Source organism: Vanellus vanellus (genome assembly GCF_965231255.1).
Source record: "Vanellus vanellus genome assembly, chromosome: Z".
NCBI classification, from domain to species: Eukaryota; Metazoa; Chordata; class Aves; order Charadriiformes; family Charadriidae; genus Vanellus; species Vanellus vanellus.
In genome coordinates this window covers 64,254,133-64,269,365 of record NC_138908.1, presented here as the reverse complement: position 1 = coordinate 64,269,365, position 15,233 = coordinate 64,254,133, and the positions used below count along the sequence as shown (strand labels likewise).

General features: G+C 41.2%; 1 protein-coding gene across 1 annotated transcript in view; it reads left to right on the top strand.

The window, feature by feature from the left end:
- Positions 1–15,233, top strand: part of MAST4 (microtubule associated serine/threonine kinase family member 4) — a gene marked incomplete at its 5' end in the record, with an annotated part of 235,002 nt that overhangs the window by 50,566 nt on the left and 169,203 nt on the right. Inside the window, one exon of the mRNA XM_082497946.1 lies at positions 9,516–9,590. Coding sequence (XP_082354072.1) covers positions 9,516–9,590 — 75 coding nt within the window. The remainder of the gene's footprint in view (positions 1–9,515; positions 9,591–15,233) is intronic.

The following is a 15,233-nucleotide window of genomic DNA, read 5'->3' as shown; positions in this document are numbered from 1 at the left end:
GGTGTCAGCCACCCCTCCCAGTTTGGTATCATCAGCAAACTTGCTGAGGATACACTCTGTCCTCTCATCCAGGTCATTGATTAATATGCTGAACAAGATTGGACCGAGTATTGACCCCTGGGGGACACCACTGGTTACAGGCCTCCAACTTGACACCGCTCTATTAATCACAACCCTCTGAATTCTGTCACACAGCCAACTCTCAATCCACCTCGCTGTCACCTCATCTAGCCCATACTTCCTCAGCTTCCTAATGAGGATCTTGTGGGAGACAGTGTCAAAAGCCTTGCTGAAGTCAAGGTAGATGACATCTACTGCTCTCCCCTCATCCAGACAACCAGTTGTAACATCATAGAGGGCTATCAGATTGGTCAAGCATGATTTACCCTTGGTAAATCCGTGTTGACCACTTCCAATAACTTCCTGTTCTTCAACGTGTTTGGAGATGGCATCCAGAACAAGTCGCTCCATTACCTTCCCAGGGAATCCACAGTATCCACCCCTCGACTATAGCTGTATTTCAAGGTACTTGGGAGTGTTTGAGATGTTCCTCAGTGAGACTCGGAGGGCCTTCCCCCTTTCCTTGTCTCTCCTCAGGCTGCTTGTCTCAGTCTTTGTTTTGAGGAGTTTATAAGTTGTCTCTTACACACTCCAAGCAAGGTTGATTAGGTAATTGAGTGGAACAGCTGTGTCTAGTATGAGACACTCTAGAGCAGGAAGTAGATCATGGTGTGTAAAAAAACTGTTCAAGATATGGTCTTAACAGTGACCAGCAGGCCTTAGCCATGAGCTTTGCTGCAGCTTTTGCTAGATGCAAATGCTGAGATGCTCAGGCTGGTGTGTAGGGCACTGAAGGATGTGGCAGGGACTTAAATCTTGGGTGCAGGTATGTCTTGAGGAGATAGCACAGGGCTAGTCTTAGACGAGGAAGCATGCTTAAAGATCATGGTTTGGGGATATGTGAGGAGGTGTTCTTCAGTATGACACTTAATAATGTAAAAGTGTTGAAATAGACCTGCTGGTATTGGGAGTTGTCCAGCTTGACGTGGATTTTTTTCTTCAGTGCTAAACACCTGCAAAGCTGTTGTGGGCTAGCTGTGGTGTTTGATGAATTCACCTCTGTATGGAATTACTGACACTCTTGCTTCTGATCTTGGTCTGGCAGCTAATAACAACAGAGAGGGGAAAAAAAGAGAGGACAGTGGCTGCTTCAGTCTCAAGATAGAAGCCTCTTCAGATAAGAGTGCACGCTTGTGTCACTTCATATTCTCACTTTCTTGTCTCAATATTGCTGTTTTCACGAGAATGATTGTGCTGTTAATGGTAACTGCTCTTATATGGAAACTGCTTGTGGCTTGTGATGTCAAGCCTGTACGTTGTTGAATTAGCTACCAGCCTATGCAGCCAAAAACATGTATTCTCATCACAGCTGCTTTCAGGGTTCTGTGCCTTCAGAAATAAACTATGTAACATGTTCAATACCTGATGCCCCTTATCTCTGTGTTTTGTTGATTTTTCATGTTTTTTTTTTTTTCTTTAGCGATGTCTGTTTCCCATGAGGTTGGTTCTTGGACTGCTCACCTGGGAAATGAAATCAGTCTTTCTCGGAAATGAAATAACTCTTTCTGCTTCCTGGCCAGTTTTCTGCATGCCATCTGCCTAAAATACCTTGCCATAGATCAAATTATTTAGGAGCCTTCTGTTTTTCCTTCATCTGTCCTTGTTGACGTGAATTATGGTGGCCTTTTCAAGGAGCAAGTTTTCTGACTGTTGCTTTATTATGTGAACTGATAATTGCAACTGACCTGTTCCTCTGGAAAGGACATTCACTCTGTGAGGGTATCATGGATCCACCACATGTGCTTTGCTGGTAGTAACTGCATTTTCTCTGAATACATAGCCTTTTCAGTGTGTAGATTTTTTTCCTTTTCTTTTCTTTTTAAATGAAAGATAGCTCTGCCTCCAAGACACTGACCCTGACCCTAGCCTTTTCTTTTTCTGTGGTTTGTCTTCTCTTATTAGACAGTCCTGTCTGGAGGAGTACATACAGCTGATGTTTGAAGAAGGTTGTGGTGTTTTGTTTGTTTTTTTTTTTTTATCAGCTGGAATGTAATACTAAGGGGCATAAGGTCATGATACAATGAAAAACCTGTATGCATACGGTCTAATGTCTCTACATACTTCAAATACTTTATATTGAGTTATTTCGTAGTGAAAGAACAGGCTTCTCTTTATTCTCATCTTAATTCTTATCTCTGATTCCAGTTATGTTTTCTTTCATTCACTGTCCCAGCAGCTTTTGTTAATCTCTTGCTGATCTCAGTTGCACCTGCAAGGTAGCTCTCTCCATATGTTACCATGTCTCAATGATAAACTTTCATCCCTACTTGGATTTGCCTACTAGGCTTTGCTGGCAGTTCCATCATAAAGAGCTTCAGCAGCAGAGTGGCATACAGAGTTTCCAGTCCAGCTGTTCTCTTCAGTGATCCATTTCACATCAGCCCAGCTTTGAGTTGGTTAGAAAGGTTGACACTAGGCTGGCTATGACCCTTTTGCTCCCACAGGAGCTATGTTTAACCTGGATCATTTCAGTGTTGGGATTTACAGAATAAAACCACACACAATTTTACAGGTACGGTAGAGGGAGTAGTGACCTCCGGCTTCAGGGCAGGGATGAATTGGTGGGAGAGCTGGGGAGAGGAGCTCCTGAATCTGGTTACTACTGAAATCTTCATGGTGGGAAGCCATGGCATGACCCACATCCAGACTTGTTTCTTGTCCAAGCAAGGAAGTGAAGCCTCTAGTATCAAGTAACTAGCAGCACAAAGGTGAGTGGAACATATTTCTGATTAAAAGCAGAACTGAAATACCATTTTTTGTTTGCACAGGGGATAATGAATGTGGTAGCTGTATTGGACTTTACTACCTGTTAGTATCAAAACTACTATGTGTTCTTTGCAGTCCAGCAGTGTATCATGTACCTGCTGATGTCAACTTTGCCAAAAGACACCATTGCATCAAGTCTACCCAGCTGATTATTTTGTGCTAATAAAATGAACTGTTAGTATATTCTGATTCAGAATGTTGTACTAGTGTACCAACATGGCTGGTGTCATTGGAGGCACAGCCCACATAAGCATTTTAATAGTCTGAAGACTCTTTCCTTTGTTGTAGGAATAATTACATCAATTTAGGCATACTTTTATGCTTTTGAAATGGTATCTGTGCTGTATTGGTATTTTTCAAGGTGTAAACTGTGTCTACCGCAACTCTTAATTGCTCCTGAAATGTATTTTGATGGTGAGACAGGAAGGAAAAAAAATTGCCAATAACAGAGAATTCCCAGCTTGGTACAGCATCTTGTGTTACATGGGTTAATAACCTTAATAAGAGAGAACACAAGGCCTCTGAAGATCAGCGCTCTTGCTAGCTAACATCAAGATTAATCTGACCTTACTGTGGTTCCAAGCTGCACTACAAAGGAGACCTTTTCCAAGCATCCATTTTTTAACTATATTAAAGTTTATGTTAAATGATAGTGTGAAGGACATTGAGAAATTTAAAAAGAAATTAGAGGAAGTTTTAAGAGTATCTCCCAAAAGGAGAAATGATAAGGTCACCTAGCCCTAGTGGTTACTGCTAATTTTAGTCATTTAAACCAGTAATTTAATGGAGCACTATCAAACGACATTAGCATCATCAAAAAAGCCTCCTGCAATTGTGATCAAATGTTTATGCAGGTGCTAGATAACTACTTTTTCTGTGATCCTCTTTCTATTAATTAGGGTTAGTTTGCATTACTCCTGCTATCTTTTATTTCATGAATATGATGTAATCTTCCCAAGGTGGCTATAATCTTTATTATTTCCACCAAACCTTTTTGACTTCTAGAGCTGGCTCTGCATGGTTTCTTGCTGGGAGTGGAAGCCTTTTTGTTAGGGAGGAATGAAAACTACTTTTTGAAAAGCAAGAGTCTTGAGGAGTATTTGCCAAATTGAGTAGAATTGTGTTTTCGGTTGAAGAACACTTTCACGGTCCACTCCTTGGTGGATGCATGATGGTTCGTTTCAGCTGTGATGCCGAAGTGTGAAAAGAAACAGCATCAAGCCCAGGGAGTTATGCTTTCAACACACAATTACTTTATTAGTTCTGCCTGTAAAGCAGCATGTGATAGAAAGGAAGAATAATAGGAAAGATGAGGTAAAAAAGGGGGAAAGAGGATTATAGCTACCACTGTGGGTCCACAGGCGTCCCTATGGTCCCAAATCCAGAAGGCGTTCCACTGCTGCTTCTTTGACCGTCGTGGTCTCTTGGTGGGGAAGATCTTCAAAATTCAGTTACCGAGGAACCATCTTTTGTGCTAGGTAACACACCTTGCTCCTCCTTGGACCCACCTCCACTCCACCTCTGTCCCATGCAAATGTGCCAATCTCCACCTGTCCGGAGAAAGGCTTCCACGCATGCACAAAGAGGAGTGTCTAAGGCGTGGTCAGCTTTGGAGGTGGGTATCTTCTTACCAGGAGGTGTGTTTTTATATTATAATGACATTATAATGAGAAAAGTTTAACTGAGGTTCAGGATTTCTTCATCAGTGCTGGCACAGCCAGTGTGATCCATCTTCTTCGACAGCAGCTATGTGGTTTGCTTCGCTTTGCTGCTTTAGTAAAATAGACTTGTACCATGGTAACGACACTGCTTGTACCTGAGTCCCTTCTCCAAGGTTTCCACGTCTGATAACAGCCAGCTCAGTGAGCCACTGCAAACTCATGTCAAGATGTTAGTCCAGGTTTTGGGGCCTAGTCACTGATGACAGTGTTGAGACAACACCAGTCTTCTGATCTACTCTTACAATATCTTTTCAGAAGTATGAACAAGTCTACCTTACATTTTTAAAATTTTCTGTTTTTTCAGAGCAGTCTCCTAGAAGGAATTGTATACTGGTTCTGAATGTGAGAAAGAATGGGAAACAAGTCTCATGAATTTTCATGCTCTGCCTCATGTGATTTGGAGCAGGCTCTTGAGCCATATCTTCTCTCCATCATATGCATACCTTAAATAGCAGACTGTAGAATTCATACTTACTACAGCAATGAGGGGCTGTACAAATTGGAATGTTTGTGGAGGAATTGAGGCAGAATATTTAAACTATCTTGGGGAAAAAGCTAAGTATAGGTCTTCTGTCTCCATGGATGTTCAGCAGGTAGAGGACTTTTGAACTAATATCTCTCATATCCTGGAAAAATCTTTAACTGTTGTGCCGTGTGGGATGCGGACAGCATTGAGTAAATACCCTTTGTTGTCTTTTCTTCCTGATTCCAGTAATGGTACTTGTGTTTCAAAAAGTGGTGAAGAGAGCACAAAGCCAAAAAAGAAACTGCAGGTTAATTCAAGGGCTTTGACGAGAAACAACACTGTATTTCAAAACTAGCTTAAAAAGAATGCAATTGCTGGCAAACCAAAGACTTGTACTCCAGGTTTGGTTGGTTGGCACAATTATTCAGATAACTTAGTGTTTCGAGAGTTCTTCCGCACTACCTTTGTTTTGTGTGTGTGTGTGTGTTAGTAGAAAATGCTCTCATCGAATTCTAGCGAAGCAATGGTGTGTAGAAAAGTTATTGTTTGTCTGGTTATCACCTGTTAAAGTGTAAGTAGTTCTTAAGATTTTATGGCAATGATGGAAGAGTTGGAGGTTTTTTTCTGCTGTGTTTTGTTTTTTGCTCTGACATATTTTAGTACTACTTATTATGTGCATTCTCCCTTCCTCCCAAGACTTTTAACAATCTTCTTAAACCGTCCTTGTTTCCTTTCTTCGGTATTACTGTCCACAAGTAACACTGGCAAAATAATCTAAATGATCAGTTCTGTAATTTCACAGTCTTTTGCGATCTGAGAAATAGACGGTATGTTCAAGATGTCTGTTATTCCACATTCTGTGCAAGTAAACATGTATATTTGGTCACAGGCCAGTTTCATTTTTATTCAACACACATCAGTACCTCTAGTAGACTGAGTATGTTAGAAGAAGTGATCAAGTATTTCAGTAGCAGAATATTTGACTTTCAATACTGACCATAATTTTTATACATCTAAGCAAATTAATGTAATTTCTTTTCAAATATTTTTCTACAAAAACTGTTAATGAAGAATTTAAATGTTAAAGACTCCATCTTTCAATCTGTGCATCTGAAGTTAGCTTTTAAAAATGGGCTCTTGAGTTGAAGAAATGAAAGTGTTCAGTGTTTAAAGCTTTTCACAGGCAGTGAAAAGCCTGAGTTGGGAAGTACTTGGCTATGTATGATGAAGTCAGCAGAGCTGTGGGCATAGTTTTGCGTGTGCTTAATTGGCTTGCATAACTGTGGCTGTTCTTTATGACTCCTTCTGGATATATTTATTCTCAAGAAGAGTTGACAAATAATTTTTTTACATCATTCTTTCTCCACAGGTTGAGTATGGTTCTTTAAAGTTAATTTCGGAATGTCATTTAAGTGTCAGTAAGCAGGCTAAGATGAGGTATTCACATGATTAATTCCTACAAGTCTGTTGCTTTAAGACAGTCACTTTTCTTCATAGCAGGCATGATGGAGGAGCACTTTATGGTTCCAAAGACACCATAATAGTTCTGGTTGGACACTGAGTGTGCAGATATGATTCAGTCAAACCTAGATAATGCTGTCAGTAGCTGTCTTATCCCCCTTTTTTTCATTTTTATTTCATTACTGTTGCTCAGCAAAACTTGAGTAATGCCCTCATACCCACCTGCACTTATGTGAGTATGTTGGTAGGAACTGCAGCTAATGGTTTATTGAGTGTATAAAACCGAGTTTCTAGAAACTGGTGACAGAAAAAGCAAAGCATTTCTTGACTGACACCCCTCCTATCTATCATTCTGACTGATTCACTGCATGGTTTTTGCTGCATCTTCACTTACTGGCTTGCAATGCTCTTGCTCCTTGTCGTGGTTTAGGCCAAATTGGCTACTGGGGACCTGGGGGACCCCAGATGGGACTGACAGATGCTCCCCCTCTACCCGTCTTCAAAGATAATGGGGCAGATACCATAGATTTAGATGGGGGGGTGTGGTTAAAACAGTGGAAGCAGAGCAACTGGCAGCCCAGATGGGTTTACCTCTGCGCTACCAGTTGCTCTGCTTCCACTGTTTTAACCACCCCCAGCTCTGGTCGAGCACTGCTCATGCCCCACGTTGGGCGCCAATTAATCTGTCATGGTTTAGGCCAAATTTGCTACTGGGGACCTGGGGGACCCCAGATGGGACTGACAGATGCTCCCCTCTACCCCTCTTCAAAGAGAGAGGTAGAAGAGGAAAAAGAGACTTATGAGCTTAGAAGGAACTAAACTACTTTAATGAAATATTAATAATAAAATAAAAAGAAATAATGAAAAATATATAGAATGCCATATCAGGCACTGTTAATTTCAGTAGTTAGAAGAGGCCTAGCTAAGAAGCGAAGTTACTGAACAAAGATGGTCCTGTTTTACCTCAAACCAGGACACTCCTTTTTTTCCTGCTAGATACAGATGTTTATTAACATAGGAAAATGTATCTCTTGGAGGCAGTCTTCTATTCATAGTTCATTGTGTCCTATAGATTTTTCCAGCAACCTGCCCCTCTTTACAAAGCCTCCAAGTGAAGGTGATGGGCCTTTTTCCTGTTGCTGGAAAGGAATGAAACCACCAATCAAAGTCCAGCAATGTTGCTGATCATAAAGAAGCAGATTATTGAAGTTGCTAGGCATTTTGTTAATGTTTTTTGGATATTAAGATATTAATGTTTTATAATGACAAAAGTTTGGTAAGGTCAGATTTGTGTTTAGGCTGAATTTTGAAACATAGCAGAGGGTTCATTATAAGGGGTGCTTATTTTTGATAAAAGTAAACTTTATAAAGTTAATGAGCATGTTAATTCTTGTGGTTGCCTTGGAGTTTCTAGAAATGATGGCATAGATGCTTAATCTTCAGTCCTGTTTGTGACAAATTATCTCCTGAAATTTCAGGTGCCATATTTGGTAGAATTAATACAAAAAATTAACTTAGAAGTTTTCTTAATTTTGGAAGCAAGCAGAACAAGTGCTATTGGTTCAGGGGGTTAAAACATTGCAAGGCTGTTTAATTGAAAGTATGTATTTAGGCTGTCAGGAAGTAGGGAACAAATTGAATCAGTTTCCAGAAAAGCTATTCATCCTAAAAACTTAATTCAGAATATTTCTTATATGTGTTAGAGTAGCACCTTTTCAATATGGCTTTATGATGTCTGAAGAGTATCAAGGTAATTTCAGTAAAGGAGAAAGTGTGAATATGAAAGAGAAACAAAACTTCTCTAATAATCTGATCTGCTGAAAGCCTGAGGGGCAGAAAAAACAGCAAAATAAATAGAAGTCTAGTATTCTTTCATTGACGAAAAGGAGATACAAATACTAAGTTTTTCCTTTGTAAAATTTCAGATTATATACAGTATAGTTATTCAAAATACATAAGTTTGCTCAAACTTTGTATTTGTTCCTAGTTTCTTTCTTTTTTGGTATTTAAGTAGTTTGAGTATGTGGACATATTTTTTTTTTATTATTCTTGAAAGGCTAGCAGCTTCATCCATGTAGGAAAAGTTTAGGGGCAGATTGGTCCTTGTTCTAGAGGTTGTTCGGTACGAATTTTAATCGTTGAGAGGGAACCACAAGAAATAGCAAGAATAGACAACCCAGTGGTGCACTCTTTGAAGCCTAGGAGGCCATCCGCCTTTTGCAGCTCCAGCAAATCCAGGTAGCTTTAAGATTGGCTGCAGTGAGGTATTATCCTCATTTTTGTTTGCACATGTGATGAGGACTATTATGCTTCCTTTTTTTCAGTCAAATGCTCTTTGACATTTCTCTGTCTAAGAGAAAATGCTTACCCTTTACATGCATAAGCCTGCTATTCCTCAAGTTTTCTCAGGAAAATGTATTAATCTCTGCTAGGTAAAAATCTCTAAAACATAAAGTGGTTGATAGTCTGTTGAAGCTCTGGATGGAGAATGTGGATCTAAAAAGTCATATTTTATTATATGAGAGGCTGGGCTTTGAGTTAGATGATGAATCCAGCTGGATGGGATGGCTAGTGGGTTGTGTTCTTTTGTGTGTAACTTCTTAAATTGATACAGAAAATGCAAGATAATGTATGTACTTGAGAAGAGTTAAATTAATGTTTTTTCAACTTTAATGTGTGTATCTAGAAATGAAGTAGGCATATGCACATGTGTGTTTTTGTAGTGGACAGTGTCATTAAATGCATATGAATAATACATATATAAAAGCCTCATGGGGCTGCTTCTAGCAAAACCTTCATTTTCTTTGTACAGTGGTATTATTGAAATTGATTTAATAAAGCTTTTACAAAGTTAGTTAAAATACAGTTCAGTTAAATACTCTCCCTCTCCCTTCTCCAACATCCTCCATTCCATCCCCTCCACAATCCATTTCCCCACTTTTCTCTGTTCTTCTTCCTCCCCTTTCTCCATTCACTGTCAGGAAGGGGCGCCTCAGAAGAGTCATTTCGGCTCAGCACGCCACCGTCAGAGACTAGTGGAACCAGCAGCTGCAAAAGTGAGTGCCTTTGTTGAAGGACCATTTTTAAAATGGAATGTTGTGTCAGCAGAGTATTTGTCACTAAAGAGAAACTCTTTTATGTGCTTGGTGGGAGAAGTAGTTATTTTTACTCATTCGCAAGTGATGAAATCACTCTGACTCTAAAGGTGAATTTCAGCACTTCATATTCAAGTGCAGCTGTTGTACTTTCTTGAAAAAATTGCGGTGAGATTTTTGTTTGCATCTGCAAAGTGAAATAGAAGCTGTGTTCTACTTTGATTTCATTATTTTGCGTGATGTCTGTTCTTTTGAACACATGTGCAATTCATTTGCCTCATTCTTAAACAAAAGGCTTTCATTGAATAAAAAAAATGGCAAGGATATGGAAAATAATCAAGTTGTCTATTATCAAGCTGTGATATGAAGCTTCAGATTTAAAAACCCCTGACTTTGGCATCAAGAGATGGTGTTAGCAGATATAATAGCAGTACAAGATAGTTTGTAAGATAGTTACACCTTTTAAGAAACATGCTTTTTGCTAACAGTGCACAAAACAGTTCGAGATATTCAACGAGTGTGATGTTATTATGGAACTTTTATTCTCTAGGCTAATAGAGTGTACTATAATGCATATTTTAGAGCATCAGTAACTGTTCAACTGTGTCTATTTTTTTGCTACTTTTTGTGAGAATCTAGTGAGAATAAAACTGTGTATCCATTACTACCACCTCCCAGAAATCCCATTCTCTGCTTTCCTTTGGATTTAGATTACTTGAAGAAGTCACGGCAATATTTACATACAACCTTTGATACAGGTTGAAGTAGATCAATGGTAGTAGTCCTGGTCTTGAAAGAAAAGCCTTGGTTTTAAGAAATTAAAAAAAAAAAAGTGAACACACTTACATTATCTTGTCTTGCATTCTAAATTATGACTCCAATCCCTGTTGTCAGACCAATTCTTTCTGTTTCTATATGTGTGGACTCATTAAGTATTAGTTGTCTTGACTTTTACTGTTGCCAGCTTGTATTTTTTATTCCTTTTGGCCTGTTACAACGTTATCAATACTAAGCTATCCTTTTGGGAAACTGGGGAAAGGCAGTTCTCTTAAGGAGCCCATTCTTTTGACAAGCCACTCTCTGTGTGCATTAATGTACACTAGAATCATTCCAGTTAATTCCCTCAAAGTGGAAAGCCAAAGGAAAAATGCACACTGAAGTGCAGTTCTGTAGACATAAGCTGTGCTAGCTTTTGCTCCCTCTTCTTATCTAGTTTTCCAGCATACCCCAGTGCCCTACTGTACCCCAGGATGCACCTTACTGAATGTAGGTGTGCTGTCAAAACCTCAATCTGGTAGCTGCAAAGCAACCTTCGCAGTAGTTGCAATTCTGTTTTTTTTGGGGACAGAAGGACCAGAAAGGGTCTTGACTGGTGTTTCCAAGGCCCTTAGCTGCTGCCCTTTAGTCAGTGTCTGCTACTGGGAGGACATCCTGGTGCACTGGGAGCAAGTCAGATGGCAGCTCAGTGCTGCTGGATAGCAGCCTAGCATCTGAAGAGGGGCTATTATCACAGACCATATCATCCTCCACCTCTCTCCCCACCACCATTGTCAGCAGCTTCAGAATGACCATCTGCCTGGAAAAGACTCTTCAGCTCAAAGTAGGATCATAGCTCTGTTGAGTGTTTTGTTTTGATTAAAATATGTCTGTAGGAAAGAGAAAGGAGGCAAACAAGAAGCAATGCTTCATTGCCAGTATTGTGCTGCAGAAGAGAAAAACTGCAAGTTCATAGTTCTCAGGGGCATGGAACAGCGTGCAGATCACCCACCTGATCTTATTCCTCACTGTCCATGCAAGCAAATGATGAAGTCCTGGAGCAGCAGTCTTCTGAGTCCTGTTTTTGAGAACCTTCCACTAGGTGGGTAGTATTTCCACATGGCAATGCAATAAAACTAATTCTGACAGGCACCTGCACCCATCTGTGCTGACAGTGACCCCTTTACTTCCTCCTCTCCCGTATATGCTTCTCCGTGAAAAATAGCTGGCATGCTTTATTTCCTATATATGTGCGCCTTTTATTCTCATCCACCACCCTTGCTATGTTCTTGGAATCATCTGCTGCAGCTGCGAGGACTGTACTTTTCCTGGTCTGATTGAGGTAACTTTGAGGTAATAATTTCTGCATGTTTCCCACTTTTTCCTACGTACCTTTCCCTTCTTTTGTGACTGGATCAAACTCAAAGTCTCAGATTATGTGCGTTTGCCTCATACTTCTCTAGGTCTCAAGTCTGGGAAATACCATGTTCACACATGATCAGACTACACTCAGGCTGATCCGGCTGATGGCAGGTAGGATCTGGAATACGCTTTGGCAGCTTAACAGCAGCCCTTCAGCAGGAAGTTTTGGAGTAGGGGTATTGGCTTGTGATTCTGACAAGGGAGGCATAGTTTGCTGCTGTGCATGGGGCAGGCCCTGGAAACAGGCACGAGAGCAGTGAGAGGGCTGTTTTCAACACCTTTGCTCAGGACTGTTGAGGCTATGCTGGACTGAGCATGGACTCTACTCCATGGACTGAGACTACTGAAGAGAAGGGATGAAGACAAATCTGTGCTGCAGCAAGTGCTACAGCTCAGTGTGTGCTGGTAGGAGCACTAGCCTGAGGTTACCTGAGCAGATTTGGCTTGGGAGAAGTGTGGCATGTGGCATGGTGTAACAAGCAAGGATGATATACCGTGTTCTTCAAAGGCCTTTCTATGTTGCAAGGGCATACTCCAGGCAGCGTGAGATTCTCAGTATTTGCCATTTAGATTGCTATGAAAGCAGAGTAGGGAAGTGCTCTTAGCACAGAGTCTCTGAGAGACAAACTCTGTTTTTCCTTTGTATTCCCGCTTGCCCTTCCTGAACTGCCGTTTTCTGGTAGGGTCACCTGCAGACTACTGCAAGTCAGTAGGAGGGTCATCAGAGTCCTATCATCCTTCTTTCCTGTTTTGTGGCATTAGGGACCCTTACCACTAGTTGCTGTGACAACCTGACCAGCCTCTCTGCTTGAAGGAATCCATTTGCACTGCAGCTGGTGAAAAAAGCCCATGGCTTTCTCTTACAAAATTGTGAATCCAGCTGGGAATGTTGGACTCCAGTCATCTCAAAAGGCAACAGCAATGCAGCCTGTCTCCAAGCCCTGTCAAAGACTTAACGTGCTTACTCTGTGTACTTCTGCAGACACACATGCTGCAATGCCCTCTTGGCAGCCCCCTCCGACACTTGGGCTTGCAGGGCATTAATCATCCATTCTTGGGGCTTTGGGGCCAGGGAAGCTCTCCTGAAGGAGACTAGGAGGACAAGGCTGAGTCAGCTGTGCAGATAAGTCCAGAAGTAGGAAGCTGTAGAAAGGCAACAGGACTGGCAGAGCATCCCCAGGATCTTGATCTATCACACTCCTCCATCTGAATTTATTGCCTCAGGAAGAGCTGCCAGTTCCTCCTGGTGGTAGGGGTAGGTTCACAGAAGCCAGCAGTCTCATGGTCTTGTTGCCATCCTAAAGCAAGATCTGCTTTGCTTGCTGCTTTCAGAATGAAGATGGCAAATTGCCATGAACAAAGATGAAATGCCTTTCTTTAAGGTCATTGATTCATCTCTTTCTAGTTTTAAAAAATGCAACAAAACAAAAAACCAAACAAACTTGTTACTTTGAAATGGTATGTTGTCTCTTGGCTCTGTAAAGATGGGTGGGATCCCTTTTATTTCTTTTGCCTTCCTGTGTAGCAGCTGTTTGCCCAGGTGGCAGGATGTTATGGAAGCCCAGGCTGCACAGCTTGCAGAGGCTGTTGCCTGTATCAGGGACACTGTTTGGTGGTGGGGGAACACCATCAAAGACTGGTAAAGGAATGCTGGTTTTGTGCCTATGAAAACATTCTGGTGAGCTTGTATGAGTGTTTTGCTCTGCATGTCTGGTCCCTGGGTTTCCTGCATCTGGCTCCTAACCTCATGGGTATGGGAGAACTGTATTTGGGAGACTTAGAAGCAAGGCAGTGTATTTCATGAAAACAGCAGCAGTGATTCAGAGGACATTTGAGGTACAACTTGCCAAGAAGATCCTCCACCTATGGTCAGCTGACTACAGGTGATCTGCATCTTGGCACACATTCTGCAGATCATCCTGGACCTGGATGAAGTGCATTTGTGGGTTAGTGATTTGGGTGGCCCAAAGCAGCAAGGATCATGCTGTGTTGCCTTCTGATGTGCAGACTGATGTTTCCCGAGGGGAGAGCATCTTGGCCTGTCTTGGCAAAAGATAGTAGAGTTGTATAGATACAGCGCTGTGAACTTGGCCAACTATTTGCTCATATCCAGTCATATGATTGGTTGGTTTATTTGATGCAAGTCAGGGAAAGCTGGGCTTCAAACAAGGGTGGTGAGCCTCTTCTCTATAAATTTCTATTTGGATCTCAATTTTAAGCCTACAGCTGGTGGTGGTTCTAGGTTCCTAGGTTAGTTCCATTTGTGAAACCTTGTACCTTCAGTCTTTTTGGGGTCAAGTTTGGAAGTGATTGAGACAGATATCTGCATCTGAGAGAGGAAGTAATGAAAAAGTTTTGAGAGAGAGGACTCTGTTTTCTCTGGGTATTGGAGGAAGTAATTCTTTCATCCATTCAATACTGATTTGCCTTATGCCATGTTTTAGGCATGAAAGGGACCATTTCACAGCAGAATGAGTAGCAACAGGCAGTGGCAGGGGTATTTAGAATGCTCACCTAACTAGTGCTACACAGCTGCTGAAGATCTGAGTAGGACTTTTTTATATTTGTTGGTGTAATCACAGAGTGTGCAGAAAGTAGGTAAAATCAAAGAGCATAGCCAGTAGGTTAAGGGAGGTGATTATTCCCCTCTAATTGACACTTAAGAGATGCATCTGAAATAACTGCATCGAGATTTGGGGCCCTGGTACAAGAAAGATGCTGGAGTTCATGATGTACAGAGAAGGGTTGAGGAACTGGGTTTGTTAAGCGTTGTGAAGGCCAAGATGGGATTTAATGGCTATCTTTCGCTGCCTGATAGATGGATATACAGAGAGATATAGAGAGTCACCCATGGAGGTGTGCTGCAAAAAGATGAGAGGAAACACACATGGGTTGCTGGAAGGGAAAATTTGAATAAACAGAATAAATTTTTCTTGATTAAGGTATTTAAGCATTGGAACTAGTTACCCAGAGGGCTTCATCCTTGAAGGTGTTCAAAATTTGACTGCCAAAGGCCTTCAACTACCTGATCTCGCCTTGAAGTTAGCCCTGCTTTGAGTGAAGAGTTGGGCCAGATGGCCTCCAGGTGTCCTTTCCAGCCTGCATTATTATGGGGTTGAAGGATGTGGTGCTTGCTGCTTGCTAGCCTCTGCATGCTCTGTAGTGATGAAAAGCTCTCAAATGGTCTTTTCAGCATCTTCTAGCTGATAAGCAGTATAGGTGGTACAAAAGATGCTGAAACATTGTGGATTTGAACTAGTCCGCTTTGACCCACAGAGCAGAGCTTGTTCTCAGGCATACATAAAAACAGTATAGATGTAGTCTTTACATATCTTTTGTAGTATATATTACATTACTTGGTGGTGCCTTGAAACAGAAGCTTGATTTAAAGAGTTGCCTGCTATTTGTTTGCTAGAACTTTTGTGG